Here is a 19,311-nt window from a genome sequence, read left to right as displayed (position 1 = left end):
CTGCTTCCTGACAGTCACCGGGATGTAGGTAAAGGCCTTCTGAAAAGCATACAGTATCACAGAGCTTGACATTTTCCCCCTTCAGATTGAAGGTTCGTTTATTCAGGGAATGGGCCTTTATACCACTGAGGAGCTAAAATATTCCCCAGAAGGTGTCCTGTACTCTCGGGGCCCAGATGACTACAAAATTCCAACCATCACTGATGTCCCAGTGGAGTTCAATGTCTCCTTGTTGTCGTCATCACACACCCCACTAACCATCTATTCATCCAAGGTAAGCAACCAAATCTACTACTGTACAATGTAATGGATCAGGCAGCATAATAAATGAAAGCAGGTGGACAAAATAAAAAATAAATGTCAACCGTTATTGGGACCAAATCAAGATAGACTATTAGAATCTGGAGATGATTCATCCAGAGAAATTCAGAGATTCAGAGAAGATAAATGATCCACCCAATGGCAATCCTGGGCCAAGAAGTTTATTTATTAAATCCTCTTTCAAGAGAACTCTAAAATTCCGCAAAAAGCTTTGATTTGCTAGACTAACATTTTTACCTAGGACATTTTCACTTAAGAACCACAAGACTAAAATATTAAATGGGGTTGCAGGCATGATGCTACTGAAATCTTAGAAAGCAGTGGCAGCTTGGACGGAAATCTGGACTAGGCCTCAGAAGACCTGGATTCCTGCCCCAGCCCCACCAATACCCTATGCTGTTAGGCAAGTCACTCAGCTCAGAGGGGCTCAGGGTCCTCAGCCATACTCACAAATGGTCTAAAGCAGTGTTCTCAAGGGGGCGGGGGGAGGGGGGGAATTGCCCCCCCACCTGGGAACATTTGACAATGCCTGCAGACATTTCTGTTTGTCCCAGCTAGAAGGGAAGATGTTACTTCTAGTGGGTAGAGGCCAGGGAGGCTGCTAAACAGCCTTTAATCCACAAGACAGCCCCCACCAAAAAGAAGTATCTGACTCAGATGTCAACGGTGTCAGGAGCAAAGACACCCACCCTCAGTAATTGCTCAAGTCATGAAATTGCAAATTAAAATAAAGGTCAGCATGCATTTGCATTGTTGTGTATAGATTATGTGAAAACCATCCTCAGAGTGGTTTGAAATGTACTGCTAAAATTTTCTTGAAAATCTTTTGGGAGACTTCTTATAGGGGTGGCAAATTCATACCAAAAATAAATAAGTAGATAAATGAGTCCACCTATATCTCCTGGAATTTTATCATTTCTAAACTGGATCCCACTTTCAGCCCAGGAACTTCCTCTGGGCATATAAGGTGGGGCAAATTTGAAAGGAAGGACAATCACAAGGGCCAATGGATTCTCAGTGGGCTGGAAATCACTCCACTGGGGAAAAGGCGAAAGGAAGCTCAGAACCCACAGAGAGCAGTTTTCAGGCCACCAAGAGTAACAGGGCGGGCAGGGCCCTTGGGTCCCTGTGGTTGTGGCCAGCCACTCATAGGCAGACCCACAGGAAAATCATGAGTTTGCAGGTGTGCCACGGGTGTACTAAGTAATAATAAGGACTGAACCAGGTACCAAGGGCTGTGCTTCCTGAACTTCACAACACCCTGTAAAGTAGATGTCATTGCCTGCATCTCACTGATGAAGGAAGAGGGACTCCGAGACATCATCTCACCCAGAGAGACACAGGGAGCAAAAGCCAGGATTCAGGGTCAGTGTCTCTAGCTCAGGGGCTGCAAACAGGGCCCACGGGCCAAATCTAGCCTGCAGATGTGTTTTCTTTGTTCTACACAGAGTGTTTTAAAGTCAAGGATTTTTATGGTAAAATGAGTATCTAAATTCTCTTGAAGAATTGGATGATCTGATCCTTACAGCTGCATTTCTGAAAGGCAACAATTAGCTAGAACCGAAGAACCGCGGCCCCCTACAGACAGGACATACGGGTATCTCTGCTTCACCGTAATCCCCACTATTCCTGATGGTCTTTCATTTGCTCACTTCACTCATTTATATCACCTGACGATTCCTTGCACATGGTGGGCTTGCACCCATCATCTGCTACTGAGGTTTTGTATTCTTTCTTTTAACCCTGCCTTCCTAACTTTGGAGTCATAATGAGGCATTTTTCTCTTTGCTCATGAAGCTGGCCAATCCAATCCACTGAGTGTGTTTTTCTACATAGGGTACCTATCACCACACACACACACACACACACACCCCTACCTCTCTGTCCTGTAGAACAAAGATTTAATTCAAACAGGATTAACGATATGGTAAGTTCCTATGATACTGGGATTTTTCAGAGCACTCAAGCTTCATGCAGTTAGTAAGTCAGTCAGCAAACATTTATTGAGAACCTGTTGTGTGCAAGGCCCTGCGCTGGGAGGTGAGGATACCATGGTGACCAAGGCCTGGCCCCTGATTTTCAGTGGCTTGCAGTCTAGTGTAGACGCTTCTAAAACAAATGTGCTTTCTTGAAGGGCCTGGGGGAGTCCGGGATGTTCCTGGGGTCGGCTGTCTTCTTTGCCATCGCTGATGCTGTGGCCACAGCACGCAGAGAGAGGGACATAGCCGAGCACTTCACAGTGAAGAGCCCGGCAACGCCAGAATGGGTTCGAATGGCCTGTGCAGATCGGTTCACAGAGATGGTATGGAATTATTGCTTATTTTCCTACTAGGTGATTTTTCTATTTCCTGCTTCTTAGACCTCTTAAGTAAATTTATACCCTAATCTGTGCCTAATCAAATTATTAAATGAAAGTTAAAATCCCACTAACCAGAAACCACACACGTACTTTCAACCATCTTTGAATTCATATATGTTTATATGTAAAATATACCTTATTGATATACTCATTTTACAAAATCAAGATACCCCTGACATAAATGTTTGAGATTTAATTGGGAGTGACTCTGGTGAGCCTCCAATTCACAGGAAATCTGGATTGAAAAGATACTTGTTCATGCAAGATCACTCAAAAAATAATAGCTTAAACCCAAAAGGGAAACAGCTAACCCATGTCCTCTATCCCACAAACTCATAATCTTTATTTATGGAATGAGTTTTGAAGGTGAGGGCCGGGCAGAATGTTTAACTTCTTAGTAATAAGCCCCTTGTTATTAAGACCACTTATACCATGTTGAGAGTGACCGTTCCCCTTCAGACTTATCCTGAACCGAAATATTCAGAGCCATTCCACTGACCTCATATATATCTGAAACAATGAGAACATAGGCCCTTTGAATCATTGAGGAGAATTCAGAGATCCAAGAGTTACTCTGTTCTGAGACCCCCTTTCCTCAGCTGGACACTAACAGAGAGGATAACCAGAAGCCAGCCTTGAGTGGGGCCTCCCCAGGGAAGCAGAGAGGAGGAAGTCCTGACGCTTGGCTTAACAAAGAGGGCCAGAAACTCACAAAGTATAGATTCTTCTGCTGCTTCCTGTCACAGGAAATGGCAATACTCCTCCATTCATGTAGTAAGCAAACCAGAAACCTAGGAGTGGCCTGATGTTTCTCTCTCTCATTCTCAGTAGCCAGCCCTTCACCATGTCCTGTTCATTTTAACCCCTAACAATCTCTTGCACAAGTTTATATCCTCCGTTTCTAACCACTGTGTTATTCATTCATTAAACAAACATTTGTTGAGTATCTAAAATGTGCCAGGCATTGTTCTGGGTGCTGGGAATAGAGCAGTAAATGAAAGAGAGCTATCTCAACTTACTCTCTAGAGACCTTAAGTCCAACGACCATCTCTCTAGCCTTGGTCAGAGCAGCCTCTTAGTGGTCTCCCTACACCCACTGCAGCCAGAGATTTGTGGTGTGACAAACATGATCATGCCACTAGCACATACACAAGGTGAAAAGGTTCCCATTACTCTTGCGTTAAAGATAAAACTTTTACATTTGCCCTGCCAGGCCTATAACCTGCAAAATCCAGCATGGCAGGCCCCTACCCTCCTCTCCAGCCACACATGGCCCACTGACCCCACTGTCTCTCTCCAGCCACACTTGCCTTCTTCTGTCTGTTCCTTGTATCAAGGACAGAGGCCTCTGCCATGCTCCTCCCTCTGCTTGGAACCATCTTCTTTCTTTTCCTCACCTGGCTAACCCCTACTCATCTTTCATGTTTTAATCATATTCAAGAAATTCATTTGATACTTTCCTTCTTGCGTAGTTTGAGGTATACCAGGAGTACAGTGGTGAACCAGACAGAGTGTCCCTGCTCTCAAGTTGTTTACAGTGTAGCAGAGGAGAAAGTCAAACAATTACTGTAAATTTTAAGTGCTTAGCTGACTCCGGGTTTCCCTGTGTGTCAACAGAACAAAATTTTTCTATCTTAGCCTAACCCTTTCTTAGAGTCAAAGGGATCATGGATATGGCCCCAGCTTTGATCATTCATCATATAGTCATTCATTCATCTAACATTTATTCAGCCCCTTCCATGTGCCAGGTACCACTAGGGAAGTAAAGAAATAGTGAGCCAGTCAATCTTTGATTGCATGGAGCTTACATTTTGTTTGGGAAACCAGATAGTAAACAAGTAAACAAACACAATATATAATTTCAGGTGGTGATAAATACTGTGAAGCAAAATAAAAGAGTAGGGGGCTAGAATGTAATGGGAGAGATTTTAGATTATGTTAGATAGTTTATTAGAGAAGTTTTCTCTGCGTGTTCACATTTCAGCCGAGGCCTGAATGAAGTGAAATAGCAAACATAAAGCGAACGAGCAAGTATAAAGCTGATAATGGTGTGTTCAAGGCAGAGCCTAGCTAGTGCAAAGGCCCTGAGGTAGTTTCAATGGATTTAAAGTAGCCTAAGACTAAGTAACCCTCAAAAATAAATGGCTTTCTTCTTAAATTTCTGATCTTGCCTCTCTGGTAGAAAAACTTGTAACTGAAAGGTTGCAATTGTTGTTCTCCTTGGCAGAGAGATAAAAGAAATAGAAATCTGTGGCTGCACCACTTATCTTCACATCAAGAGGGTGAAACCTAGATAGTACTTCCACTCTGCAGCTTTCCTGGCAACTAGCCTCTATCACAATCCAGGTCTACTTCTTCAGATCTTTAGAAATTATAGTTGATTCACACAGCAGGCCTCCTGAAGTTCTTATAACCCGACTCCCTATTCAGACCAGTCTCTTTAAAGCATCTTGGAACAAATCTGAGCCTTTATGAGAATTTACAATTGATGGAACTACAACATGGTTTTCTAACTGAAATATATAATAATTCACACTGGCGTACAATGCTGTATTATTCAAAATAAATTTTTTTGACAAATACAGATATTAACACTCTTTACATTTGACCTTCGAATACTGTTGTCAAAATAATTTTGTTCTGACATGTGAAAAGATGAATGTACTAGAACATGAGCATTAGGAAGTGCAAAACCTCCTCTTTTAATAACCTCCTTATAACCAGAAGGTAAATAAAAGCCTGCCTGTATCTATTTCCTTAACAGAAATAACAGTCAAACACTCAGTACTTCTCCTTTTGGGATTAAATAAAATATACATTCAAATGCATGTAACAATACTATGTAAATACAAGTCACCCTGTAAATAGTGGAGCTAAGGTCCCCATCAAATGTCCATAACTATTAATGACCTTCTTCAAAATGTGTCCCTCCCAAAGGCTTAAAAAGAGCTTCCATATTAAATCAAGTTGACTTGCTGAGGGCAGAAAAAACAACTCTTAATTAAAACTTGCAGCCTCATTTTCATGGATAATTAGCTTCAAGCTTCAACAAAAAGCAGGCATTGGTAAGAAGGCTAGAGCACTTTTGTTACAAAAAGTTCTACTATTTGAGCAAGCATTTACTATATCAAAACTTTTTTACCTGTGTGGCTTTGGTTACCTTGCTCACAGTTGTTGATTGTGGCTTTCATCCCTGGGCCCTTGCTCAGGTGGTTAACTCCTGGTCAGAGCTGTGCTGCTGGTGATGGTTTCTTCTCTGAGCCCAGCAGAGCAGTCTGGCCCAGCCAGACATGGCCACAAACATCATATCTATATATTATTTCCTTTGAGGGGATGAGAGAAGAAAGAAAAATGTATTTCTTGGGAAATGTGTTTTGTGTAGTCATTTAAATTCCACCCTCAAAAAAGGAAATTTCCCTTTAAGATATATAGAAAATACATAATTAAGGCTTTCAAATTAGGACTTTTCCTTAGAAACAGGGGTTTGGGGTTTTTTTGTGGGTTTCTTGTTTGTTTGTTTGTTTTATCTTTAGGATTCAGAGACATGAAGAGTTCCACAGCCTTAATAATTAGAAAAATACTGCCTTAGCAATATTGGTGTAGTAGGGCAAATACAAAAACCTTGTTACTTTGTTATCACTAACCGCAAAAATTATTTGTTAAAGTAACTACAGAAACCGGTATGTGTGGGCTGTCATAGTGGGAGGCCACGTAAAGCCAATTAGCAGATTCCTTTTCCCTCTCCTGGGAGCTAAAATCAGGCAACTCAGCTTAGAAACAAGTTTGTAAACACTCACCCAAAATTTTGAAGAAGCAGTTTCATAATGCTGACTCATAAGGAATCCTTGCAACCACGATAAATGGTTATGTCGTGTGTTAGGCTGAGCCCTGATTTTATAGTAATGGGAAAAAGTCCTTTCATTCTAGCCCAGTACTCAATTCAAAATGGCCATACCTGTCCTGCCCCTGTTATTCTCAGGTTGGCAAGTGTCCAGTTTCCGAAGGCCTGTGCCTTCCCCGCTCTGCAAACCCTGCTCCAACCTTCTTCCACCGACTATCTTCCCTCTACACCACTACCGCCCTCACCACCCGAGTGTTTCATTTTCCCTTTCTGCTTCTTTTGCATTTCTGGATGCCCAGACTCCGAGTTGGCAGCATGAAAAGTACCACCTGTTTAGTTCAGCAAAGGAAACCCTTCCTGCCAGATATAGGAAGAGAGGCATATAAACATTTCCTGCATTTCAGGCAGCCTGGTTTACCTACACTACCCTCAGCTGGTTCATCCCCAAATACTGGTCTTCAACCCCATATCCTATGCACAGCTTTGCATTTCTCTGAGCTGGGAGACTGTATTCTATTTCCTATGGTTCTGGAACCTACCCCCACAACATGCTGTCTGTCTCCTATCTATTCTGCTGAACTCTAAGCCACAGATAACTGGCAGAGCCTCCTAGCTGCACACACACACACCCAGTCACATGGATTCTGTGAGATGGAACACAGCCAGACTACACGACTCGAGGCAACTCAGAGGGGAGGCGCCCATGGTGACTTTCTTCCTCAGAATGCTGAGCCGGTCATCCTGTTCCAATGAGATGTGCATGCACACACACAAACACACAGTGCACACACTCTCAGACAGACGTGTACTCATTCTTCACCATATTCTTCTCCTCCCTTCCTGTCATACTCTCTTGGAAGAGGTTCACTGATTCCAAGTTGAACATGCTTGTCCCAGGATGCAGGGACTGAATCTGTTCTCTTCAATGCTGGGTGACAGAGCTTTAGCTCTGCCTGTTAAGAAGCTCAATTGATTTTTATCAGCATTCCCAGAGGGACCCCCCCACCTGGTACAAAAGGACTGGTAATTCAATGCATTAATTTATAATGGAAGATGTACACAGCTAGAGGGCTGATTTGCTCTCTTCTTGGGTAACTGAACTCAGGAATTTAGAACTCATTATGTACAGGGCACTGGGCTGGGCCTTTATCTTGGCTTTTCTTCTCTCTGCATGAGGATTTGCTTTATTGCTTTCTCTCTGTCTCTCTCTGTCACTCTCTCTCTCTCTGTAGTTTGGTGGTTTGTTTCATTATATTGTTAAGCTAATGTCACATACGTCCTGAATTTGACAATCAGCTCTCCTCTCTGGGCTTCATTCAATTAACTCAAATCTAACAGAGGGCCTCCCACGGACAGCCACTGCACAACTGATAAATGGTGATGACCATCCTATCCATCTCCTCTTGCCCAGCAAGGAGCTTCAACATAGAAAGATTTTATGGTAAAGGGAGGGAGATTTTGGAAAATTGAGTTGCAAATTATTTCTAATGATATTTTTTTACTGTTCACAGTAAAGAATATTATTCTTTATATTTCCACAATGAAGAAAACTAAATGATGATTAGATGTAAGTCACATTAAAACAATTTTTTTTTTTTTTTACCCAAGAGTGGTATTTTTATTATTTCATATTTCTTTGGACGTAGCTTAAAGACCTATTGAAGTCATAGAATTTGGGGCCTAGAAGGGACCTCAGAGATCACATAATAAAAATTTACTTTACAAATGAGGGAACTGAGGCCCAGAGTGATTGGGTTACCTCATATTGCCTCAGCTAAGTCAACATATTATTGTAATTTTTACCTGAAGTATCCAGTGGCTGAAAGGCTGATTCTTTGTTCAAAAGCAGCTTCTATCTGTAGAATGGGCACATTTAGTTAAAATAAAATAAATATATCATCTGATAGGTGAAAATGAAAATATTCTATGTATAAAAATTGACATCTGATCATTGCTTATGGTGCTTTGCTACTAACAATAGAACTCACCATAAGATTTTTTCCATCAGCAGGTATTCTTACTACCAAAAGGGGATTATCTGATACTGTTATTAAATGTGTGTTTTTGTATCTAAAAACTCCCCTACCTGGTCTCTGGAAGGTTACTCCTTTCGGTGGGAGAATCAGGGGAAGGGAAGCACCTAAAAAGGAAGAGGGCAAATCTGGAGGCATTCCTCAGATTAAGAGAGGGAATGAGCAATGCATAATGTAAAACAGGAAAAAGGCAGCCATCTGATCCGGTCGGGGAAAAGAGTAACAGTGCACTGTTTCAACTTAGTTAAGTCATGGACCTGGAGTCAGAGGGACCTGAGTTGGAATCCCAGCTCTGCCTTTAATGATGTGTTTAACGTTTCTGATCACTCAGTTTCCTTATCTATAAAAGAGAGAGGAAAGTATGTGGAGAGAATAATTCTAATTACATGGCGGTTGTAAGGTTTGAATGAGATAACACGTGAAAAACATTTAGCAGTTGTCACACACAGGAAGCGATGATGACGATGATGATGATGGATGATGATGATGAGTCAGCATTCGCCGAGAGCACCTTCAAATTTCAGTGACTCATTGGGACTCACAGAACTTCGAAAGCTCTTACATTCATAGTTATGGTTTATTATAGTGAAAGGATACAGATTAGCATCAACAAAGGAAAAAGGCACAGAAGGCAGAGTCCAGGAGAGAGCAGGTTTAAGCTTCCAGTTGTCTTCTCCCAGTGGAGTCCAAAGAGGGCACTTAATTCTCCCAGTAATGATGTGTGAGAAAAGGCACAAAGCAAAGCTCACCTGAACCTTAGGAGGCTCACATGAGGCGTAGCGTTCAGGGTTCTTATTGTTAGGGCTCAGTCAAAGAGGCATATAGGTCACCTGCATAGCTGACCTTAGTTACTCAGTGTCCAGCCCTTCCAGAGGTCAAATGATACCATATGGCCCAAGGCCTCAGGTGAACAAAGACACTCTTATCAGGCAGGACATGTCAAGGGCTTAGGTGTTAGTTCTCAGGAGCTGGTCAAGGGCTAAACCTTTCTTTAGAATGTGCATTGTTTGGACAGCCCAGGCCTGCTGAGTTAATCCTTCACCACAAGATAATGATGATGAAGAATCCTGGACTGATGGCAACTACCACTGACACTAGGCCTCCACACCAATGAGATTGGGCTCAGACCTATCTCAGAAGCTGAGATTTCACTAAAAGGGGAATCGGTCTTGATGGCCATCATGAATATATCGCCTTGATTATAGCTATCAAGAACCAACCAGGGGGAAAGAGGAGGAGGGAGGAAGGGGTTGATGACACCAAACAAGGAGAAGATAAAGGGAAGATCACCAAAGGCCAACAAAGAGCAGCTTAAATCCCAGGTCTGGATCTTTGAGACCACAAAAGAAAGTTATGTCCTCACTCAAGGAGCTAGGGAGTAGGTGATACCCAAGAAAGCTGGGGTAGTCAAGAAAATGAGTATTGATCTGAATCCCAAAGCAGAGGGTGTTCCAGGAACTCAGGTCGGGTGAAAAGAATAGGAAGCAGATTTTGGAAGAGACTGAAAATTCTCATCCACCTTTAGCAAAAGAGTTGACCTGAATTTACCTCAGACTAGACTGAGGAGCTTTGTCCAGTGTCCAGCTCAGCCCAAGTGAAACAAGCTGATTCTAAATAAGATAGCCAAGCAACTCCCATAGCAGCAACTACATAGAGAATCAAGGAAGTCCCTTTAAAAAGGCAAGCATAGCCCCCATTTATATTTCAATACAGATTAAGAGCAAACAATAAGAATGGAAGATATACTGACAGGAGTTGGGTTGTTGCTTCTGTTTACTTTGGGTTTTTGTCTTCTTTTTGTATTTTTGTGAAATAAATATTAGGAGAAAAGCTTTTCAGAATCTTCATAACGTTCCATTACTTGTGGAAAATTTGTGTTTTTAACACGTTTGTAACTAAAAGTCAACTCTTCAAACAAAAACATGACAACAACAGAGGTGTGGAATATATGTTCTGCTTTTGGGCCAAACCTAAGGGGGAGAATTCCCAGCAGAGGAAACAGGAATTGGGAGCCACAAGAACGAAAAATAAACAAGTTGAATCTTGGGACTTTGTAGCCCAGGATATTGAAATGATCTTGGGGTTTAACTAGCTAAGGTTCGGTACAACTCCAACCATTTGGCTGAAGGTGTAGACGGGCTGTTCTCAGTCACTGCACAGGTGTCCAGGTCTACAGGCTCCAAAGCAAACAACTCAGCCTAACCACTTCCCTTTTCCATCCCCCACCCCTACCCTGCAAATGTTTTCATAGGATATATAATTGCCTTTGGGATTCACATCTTGGAAGCAAAGAAGATAGGTAACAAATCCAAGTACCGTCTTACTTAGCAACGTTAAGTGCAGCAAAAAGCACAATACTGACCCACTGTCTTTTCAGAATTGCCACTTGAAAGGAATGGTACAGTCCCATTCCCCCCAAAAAATTATGCCTCTTTCCATCAGAAATTCTTTCCAGAACTTACAGATTTGATATGATTTTCCTGATGAGATATTGCAATGGTATTATGATATTAAGTATTGAATTTGCTTTCTTTCTTAGATCCCAAGAGATGACCCTAAGACATTTAAACCTTGGTCTATCCCTATAGCATAACACTGATGTCATTTCCTTAAAAGGTAAGATCAATAAGCTGAAGCTAATTACTCAGAAAGAAAAAAAATGTATCAGCCAGTCCAGTGACTTTCAAACTGTGTTTTATGGAAATTCAGGATTGCGCAAGTGTTCTTTAATTTTTATATCTTATCCATTATTTTAATTCTTTAACACTAAACAAGCATGGTTATCGATGCTGACAAAGGAAAGTCAGGGTGTTTAACCCGAAATAAGTTTTTATTTTAAAATAAAATTTAAAATGACAATGCTGTGGATTAAGATATTTTAAAGATCCTACTCCCCAATTGCTTTGAGAATCACAACTTGAATGCAAAACACCACGTTAAAATCTATTGATTATTACATTTATAATTAGCCAGTGCTATTTGAAAGAGTTACCTATTTGTATTCCTTGAGTTCAACTGCTATGATTTTGGACTGCTGTTTAACACAAAATGCAGAACACTGAAGGCTTTGGAGAGTCAACCTACCCTGAAACTACCTGGGAAATATATGCTGATAAAAGAAACAGATTTTCATTGTTAGAAAATTAAACTTCTGCTCTTCGGCACACTTAATGGACTACATTAAAAAAAAAAAAAACATGAAAACAGAAGAGAAGTACATCACAGATTCAGAGAAAACAAAGTTTTTTCCATCAAATTCTAATCTTCTGATTAAAATTCTAAAAAAACCATGCTCGCTTCGGCAGCACATATACTAAAATTCTAAAAAAACCCACAAGTATTAACATATATACGTTTAATTGCATCGTACTTTGTCAGACAAGAGTTTACATTGATGGATTTGCTAAAGTAGACTTAATAATTGATGAGATCTTTGTTTATTCTTTCACAATAACAACAATAATCAAAATAGGCAATATTTAAAATTGTATTATAAATTATTATAAAATAGTAATTTAAAACAAACACCCAGGTATGGAGGGCAGAATACCTGAATTCTTTAGTTATTCTCTCTCTCTCTACCATTCTCTAAGTATTAAAGTTAAACGTGACGATGATGGCAAATCCATTTAATTCCTATGCAAAAACAAGGCATGTAAAGTGTATAGCTCTCTGACATTAGTACTCAGTAAAGGATAGATACACACACACACACACACACACACACACACGTTAAAGCCAAATTTTAACAAATTAGAGATCACCAATGAATGAACTGGGTTGTCAAGTTTTCATACAGATTTTAAAATAAAGACCATCCTCAGATTGCAAGTCAAATTTAAAAAACAAAAACAAAACAAAACAAGAAAAACCTCTTGCCACTTTACTACTTACAACTATTTCTGTGTGCAGAATTTTTTCCATGTTGAACAATTAAAACAAAATGTATATATAAATTGTGTTCTGAATCTTTAACTGTCATCATTTATCTACAATTTCAAATTTTTACATTCTTCCGAGTAACATAAGTGTTCTCATATTTGTCTTATAAGCAAGTGTTAAATTGACCTTATTAAATTTATACCACTCTGAAATCATATATGTGTGTGTGTTCCCCATAACATTTTAAACCACTGTTAAAATGTGTGAAAATCTCTGATCTCATCCAGCTTCTTATTTTAAAAATGAAGGCATGGAGAGGTAAGGAAGAATAAATAACTACCTCAATGTACTTATTCATATCTGTAAAGTTTACCAATCCAACTTCTCAGCTATTTATTGTTCTCACATACAAAAGTTGAGAATTTGCACAATTTTATAATTATTCTCTTTTCTTTTTTCCCAGGTGTTTCAATTTTTCAGAAGTGAAAAGATGACTTATTAATCCTAATTGGAATCCACACTGATATTCTTATACTGTTGTGAAAAAAAATTACACAAAATTTAGAAACATTATTCAAGCCTAATTACATTAACAAGATGAATCATTATTTACAAATAATTTACTTAGACTTTCTAGCTTAGAGGCCACCGAACAAACCACTGCAATAGTTCCAGCAATCAAGTTGAATGTTGATTTGTTCCTGAAGATATGTAAATATTGCTGTAGAAGCAAAATTTTCCTTTGTATGTCCATCCAATCTAACTGGACTGGTAATAGCAGTTACAATCCTAGAATGAAAGACACTTCTCAGTAGATAAACATGTGATTACTTTTTCCAGGGATGTGTTTGATGCAGTGGCCACAGGTAGGGACACCAGAAGAGTTCTACCAAAAGAGTTTGGTTTGGGTTTTACTGTGGATTAGCTATGTGTCTGTGTATGTGCATTTGACAGCAAAGGATTGGTATTTTCCTTGTGTAGATCAGCTATTCAACTGGTTAACAATCCTTTGGAATTTGGGGGTAAAAAATAACGTAAAAACATTTTCAATATATCACAAAACCCTTTTTTTTTTTAATTTGTTTATGAAAAACATGCGATCTGGTATCAGAGTTTCAGAAATACTTCATTGCTCACTTTCCCGTATAGCGAAGTGGGTAACACAGAGCAAAAGAATTCTAAATTGTAATCATGCCAATGTTGTCGTTGAAAACATGCAAGATCCACCAAATTCCGTTACTCTGAGTTTTAGAGGTCTTCAGAGGAGAAACGAATTAGGCCTTATTTGATCAGAAAGATAGGGGTAAACTGATCCTCTATCAGCCAGAATTCACATGACCAGGCTCACCAAGGCTTTGTCGGCATTGACTCCTGAAGTAAATGGAGGAGGAGAGGCTGAGCTGAGAGGCTTGGTGATCAGTGAGACAAGGTAAAGATTAGGCATTCGGTACAGGCTGCAGGAGGCTGGAGGTCACAGGAGCCACAGAGCCCGTCTGATTGAAAGGACTGGGATACAGCTGTCCAAGGCCCGTTCGTTCAATGACTTGTAGGCCCCACTAGGGCCACAGGAGTCCAAGGGAGGAAGTGAGACAGGGGCACAAAGAGAAAGGAGACAGGAGCAGAGGGTCGTGGACAGGACAAAAATCACACAAGATTTTTGCACACATGAGCAGAAGAGCTGAGGAATTTAGAGGGAGTAGTCAGGGTGAAATAAGCTGAAAATAATAAAAACAATATTGGCTCTTGAAAATAAAATCCTTAACTGTATAATCTAATATGAATGTGAGAAATGTGTTTTATCATTTTAAATGATGGTGACTATAATTTGTCATTTGTTTAATTTGGTCTGTTAGAGCTACGGATGGCTGCTGGCCATTTTCCATTTGTCATCACTGAGAACTAGAAAACATTAAAAATAGAGGGATCTGAATAAAAATTGTTTGGGTGAATTGGTGCCCTAAAATCTGGATGGCATGGATATGAATAAAATACTTTTTTTAAAAGACACATTTGAAGCCAGATGCTTTAAGCCAGTTCTTTGGGTTCAATAAGCATTGTTAAAGGATGAAACTTTACTAGATTTTTTGACTAATTAATACATTCACGTGGTTCAAAAATATGAAACGGTATATAGCGCAAAGACTTACTCTCAGACCATCGCCATCCAGCCAATTCTCACACAAGCATAGTGTAACCACTTTCATTAGCTACTATTTATTTATTTATTTATTTATTTATTTTCCCTTCAGGAATAGCTGGTCCCAGAATGCCCAGCCACTCTTGTCAAAATTTGAGCTATTCTCGGCTGGTCCAACACATGGACGGGACACAAAGGCCAAATGTTGGGAAGTTGTGTTAGGAGAAGTCTAGGGCACCTGGTTCCTGCCCCTGTTACACCAGCTGGACCTACTAAGCGAGATGTTGTTCCCCTTTTCTCTGTCTAGACAATTCCACCCCCTGCCCCATATCAGCAGCACCCAGGTACCCACAATCGTGAGGAACTATGACCCTAAACGCTCATCGTGGCTCTGTGGGTCCTCCTATTTCTTCCCTTGGGGTCTTGGGTGTCCAAGAGGCATTTGTACTCTTGCCTTCTGAGCCTCGGTACTCTGAGTGGGTTTTCTCTCCTGTAAAGGAAAAACAACTTGCTCCCAGCTCTACCCCAGGATCAGTGAAAATTAACACTTGCTCAGTCTCATATAATTGGGTAAACAAATAGCAAAAAGGTATGCTTTCTGATTCAAGATGTGAAAGAGAAGTAAAAAATTCGGCAGAAATAGTTGGAGACAGAAAATAAAGGCATTTTTGCAGTCTCCCTACACAACGTTGAATGAGTTGTTATCAAGATATCACTGAGTGCAAAGCAAGACTGTTCTTTCCTTGGCACAGCCACAAAGGCAGGACAGACACCCCTATCCTCCCTTAACGTCACGTTTAGACGATGTCACCAGTTGTCTAGCAGGTCTTGCTCCAAACCATTCTGCACATAGCTGCCAGGATAATCTTTCTCAACATGTGTAACTACCCACCCTCACTGGGTAAAAGAGTAGCATTCAACAGGACAGTTTCTTCTTCCGAAAAGGACTGTACTATCATTTGTGTAGTAGCTCCCTGTTGTTCTTATCTGCATGGGGTCTTTTCCTTTGGGAAGTCACCTGTGGTCCACTCCATGTGTTCCAGGAGAGCTGCTGGGAAAGGCACAGGATAAGCTTGTTCCGAGTCTCGCTCTTGAGAATTACTCTTGAGGAAGACACACAAGATTAAAAGGCTACTGGGGCAGATTGCCTGATGGCCAGGCCGTGGAGAGTAAGTCTACCAGTTCTGCTGCTAAGATCCTAGAGGTGCCTCGGGCTAGGGGCACCTCAACGCCTGCTTCTTTAGCTCTGCCCTCAATTCTGTGAGCTACCCACCATCTCCAAATGTATTAGTTTCCTACTGCTGCTGTAACAAATAACCCCAAAGTGGGTGGCTTAAATATTTATTCTCTCACAGTTCTGGACATTGGAAGTCTGAAATCAAGGTATTGGCAGGGTCATGGGTTCTAGGGAAGAATCCCCCCTTTCTTCTTCTGATGGTTCTTTGGTGTTCCTTGGCTTGTACCTGCATCATCCAATCTCTGCCTCCATCGTCACATGGCCATCTCCCCTGTGTGTCTATGTCCAACTCTTCCTCTACTGTCTCTTATAAAAACACCAATTACTGGATTTAGGGCCCACGCTATTCCAGTGTGATCTCCTCTTAATTAATGATATCTGCAAAGACCCTCTTTCCAAACAAAGCCACCTTCTGAAGTTCCAGGTAGACATGAACTGGGGGGTTGGGGGGGACATTATTCAACCCACTATGCCAGTAAACCTTTCTGAGGCTGACAGACAGTTTTTAGGTGGCAGTGACCTGTCCTCCCTCATACCCCTATTGTACCTGGTTCTTCCATCACACCATCTATTTATCTACGTGTGTGACCTCCCTTTCTAGACTATAGACCCACTGACAGTGGCAGAGACTGTATTTTACTCATCCTTTACCACACGGTGTATCTCAGACTGATACTTATACATGTTTGAAGGAAGAACAAACTAATGTTCTCTATTCAAACAGAAACTGTTTATGAAACCTATACTTTGTAACGCAGATACCCATGAGCTGAGATGTAATGAAGACAAAAAGAAAGAAGCTAAAACTTTATGACAAAAAAAATCAGGCTTTATGTTGTTATTGGATTCTAATCTGTTGGATTCTCTCTTTATTTCACTTGCACATGTTAAGAAAAATTTTCCAAAACTTGCAAATAAGGGGGAAAAATACTATGGGCTCTTTCAATGTCATACTCCAGCACTAATAAACCCATTTAAACAGTAATCTGATGTTTTAGGGCTGCCCTGTTCAATTTGGTGGCCACAGGTAGCTATTTAAATTTTCATTTTAATCAATTAAACAAAAAATTCAGTTCCCTTGGCTGTCCTAGCCACCTTTCAAGTACTCAATAGTCACCTGTGGCTAGTGGGTACAATGTTGAACAGTGCCATGTTCATCATCCTGGAAAGTTATATTGGACAGTACTGCTCTAGGGAAATGTATTTACTGTTTTATTAGGGTTCAGAATCTGAAAAATTTGGTCTTGAGGGAGGCAGTCTCTAGAAGCTGGAAAAGACAATGAAATGAATTTTCCCCTTAGAGTCTCCAGAAGGAACAGCCCTGCTAACACTTTAATTTTAACCCAGGATACTTTGGTTTTAGCCCACGTGACCCATTTTGGACATCTGGCATCCATAACTGTAAGATAATAAATCTGTGTTGTTTTAAGCCACCAAGTTTGTGGTAATTTGTTATGGCAACAATAGGAAACTAATACAGGTGTTAAACTTGCAGGACATTAACAAATTGCAAATGATTTCTGTATAGTTGAAAAAAATACCCCAAGGGTATCAATTGTTTTGCCCTGTAGGACATTAACCAGTTTTGCTTTGGTTTTCAGGTTTTGGGGTTTTTTTCGCCTAACTCTGTAATCTTATTCTGACATTCTTTTTCCATAAGTTTCTCATGTCTTCCTTTAAATTTGTGTTATCATCTTGGCTCTTTCATTGACTATACTATATCTTTGAACTTGCTCACTATATATTGTATAAGAGTCATGGCTTAATATTTTTAAAGTTAGATGCTGACACGCAGCTATCAAGGAAAAACAGGCAGACACAGGACTCTATGTCAGAAGTGCTTACACAATTTTTATAGTGGTGAATCTGATGAACATAGTTCATTTACAATTTAAATGAATAAATTTCATATCCTACAACAAATATAACTTATTAACTAAATGTAACCCGTAGATGATTACATTCCAGGAAGAAGATATAAGGAATTTTGTCTTAACTTTGAACAAACAGCCTAATGTAATTAATGTTAAATGTATAACTAAGGATGAACTTCTTCCTTTTTTAAGGAAAATATAACAAGAGCAGAGCCTTTGCCAATTTAAATAAGATCTTTACCCACCTGTTTGGTCTCTTTGTTCCTTGTGCTCAAGAAATTTCTGGAATATAAATGCTCTCCAAGGTTTATCCAAGCATACAGTACATTGAAAATGCAGAGTACTTGATTTTTTTCCTCCTCAGGCCTTTCAAACACCACTGTGACAATAGTTTATTTATATTTTGAACCAAAAACTAGATGAATCAAAGTTTAGGAGCTTATTATTTCAACTTCCACATCGTATTCTCAAGTTGCTGACAATCCATAAATATTGATGAGATTTGATGTACATACAAAAAAAACTTTTTACCTGGGTTCTAAAAGTTCTTCATGGAACTTATGTATTTAAAAATATGAGTTGAATTCAAAGTAATAGATGTAGAAAACTAATGGAGAATTTCACATTAGCACTTCCTCAAATGAGTCACCTCATGCTGAGCACCTCTTTTGTGGGCAAGCTTTATTGTATGATGTCCTCCAAGGGTACAAACTTCATAAGTGGTTAGATTCTAAAAAATGAAGCTACCTTTTAAAAGAAAACTATTTTTATCCCAGAAAGACCTGGGAAATTCTTTAAGACAGTTTTAATACTGCATTTTAAGAGAGGAACCTGAAATGCATCATAAGAAAAAAAAGGTTCTACCTTTTCTCATCCGATAAATTGACATTAAATTTACTTAATGGCAGTCCAGGCTTCTTTTGGAAGAATACTCATCATCAATTATATTAAAGTTAGCTTACTTTGAAAGTAAAATAGCCCTACTTACTCACAAAGTTTCTATCAGGAATTATAAAATGCATGTCAAATATTTTTTTTAATGTATTGGGGTGACAATTGTTAGTAAAATTACATAGATTTGAGGTGTACAATTCTGTATTACATCATCTATAAATCCCATTGTGTGTTCACCACCCGGAGTCAGTTCTCCTTCCATCACTGTATATTTGATCCCCTTTACCCTCATCTCCCACCCCTCACCCCTCTTACCCTCTGGTAACCACTAAACTATATTGTCTGTGTCTATGAGTTTTTGTTTCTCATTTGTTTGTCTTGTTCTTTTGTTGTTTTCGGTTTATATACCACATATCAGTGAAATCACATGGTTCTCTGCTTTTTCTGTCTGACTTATTTCACTTAGCATTATAGTCTCAAGATCCATCCATGTTGTCACAAATGTTCCTATGTCATCTTTTCTTACCACCGAATAGTATTCCATCGTGTATATATACCACAACTTCTTTATCCATTCATCTATCGAAGGACATTTTGGTTGTTTCCATGTCTTGGCCACCGTAAACAAAGCTGCAATGAACATTGGAGCACACGTGTCTTTATGTATACATGTCTCCAGATTTTTTGGTTAGATACCCAGGAGAGGGATTGCTGGGTCATATGGTAATTCTAT

At 39.8% G+C, this 19,311-nt stretch overlaps 1 protein-coding gene across 3 annotated transcripts in view; it reads left to right on the top strand.

Annotated features, from left to right (window-relative positions):
* LOC117026362 (aldehyde oxidase 2) overlaps positions 1-14,639 on the top strand; it is a 72,684-nt gene extending 58,045 nt beyond the window's left edge. Inside the window, exons 32-35 of one of the 3 annotated variants that reach the window (XM_033113105.1) lie at positions 86-274; positions 2,456-2,623; positions 11,094-11,170; positions 12,900-14,639. In XM_033113105.1, the coding sequence (XP_032968996.1) occupies positions 86-274; positions 2,456-2,623; positions 11,094-11,147 (411 nt within the window). In that variant the 3' untranslated portion in view covers positions 11,148-11,170; positions 12,900-14,639. The remainder of the gene's footprint in view (positions 1-85; positions 275-2,455; positions 2,624-11,093; positions 11,171-12,899) is intronic. The other 2 variants (XM_033113104.1, XM_033113106.1) reach the window with 2 other exon arrangements.
* The last annotated feature ends 4,672 nt before the right edge of the window (positions 14,640-19,311 follow it).

Source organism: Rhinolophus ferrumequinum, chromosome 8 (genome assembly GCF_004115265.2).
Source record: "Rhinolophus ferrumequinum isolate MPI-CBG mRhiFer1 chromosome 8, mRhiFer1_v1.p, whole genome shotgun sequence".
NCBI lineage: Eukaryota > Metazoa > Chordata > Mammalia > Chiroptera > Rhinolophidae > Rhinolophus > Rhinolophus ferrumequinum.
The sequence above is the reverse complement of the archived record's forward strand: the minus strand, read 5'-3'. Positions and strand labels throughout refer to the sequence as shown.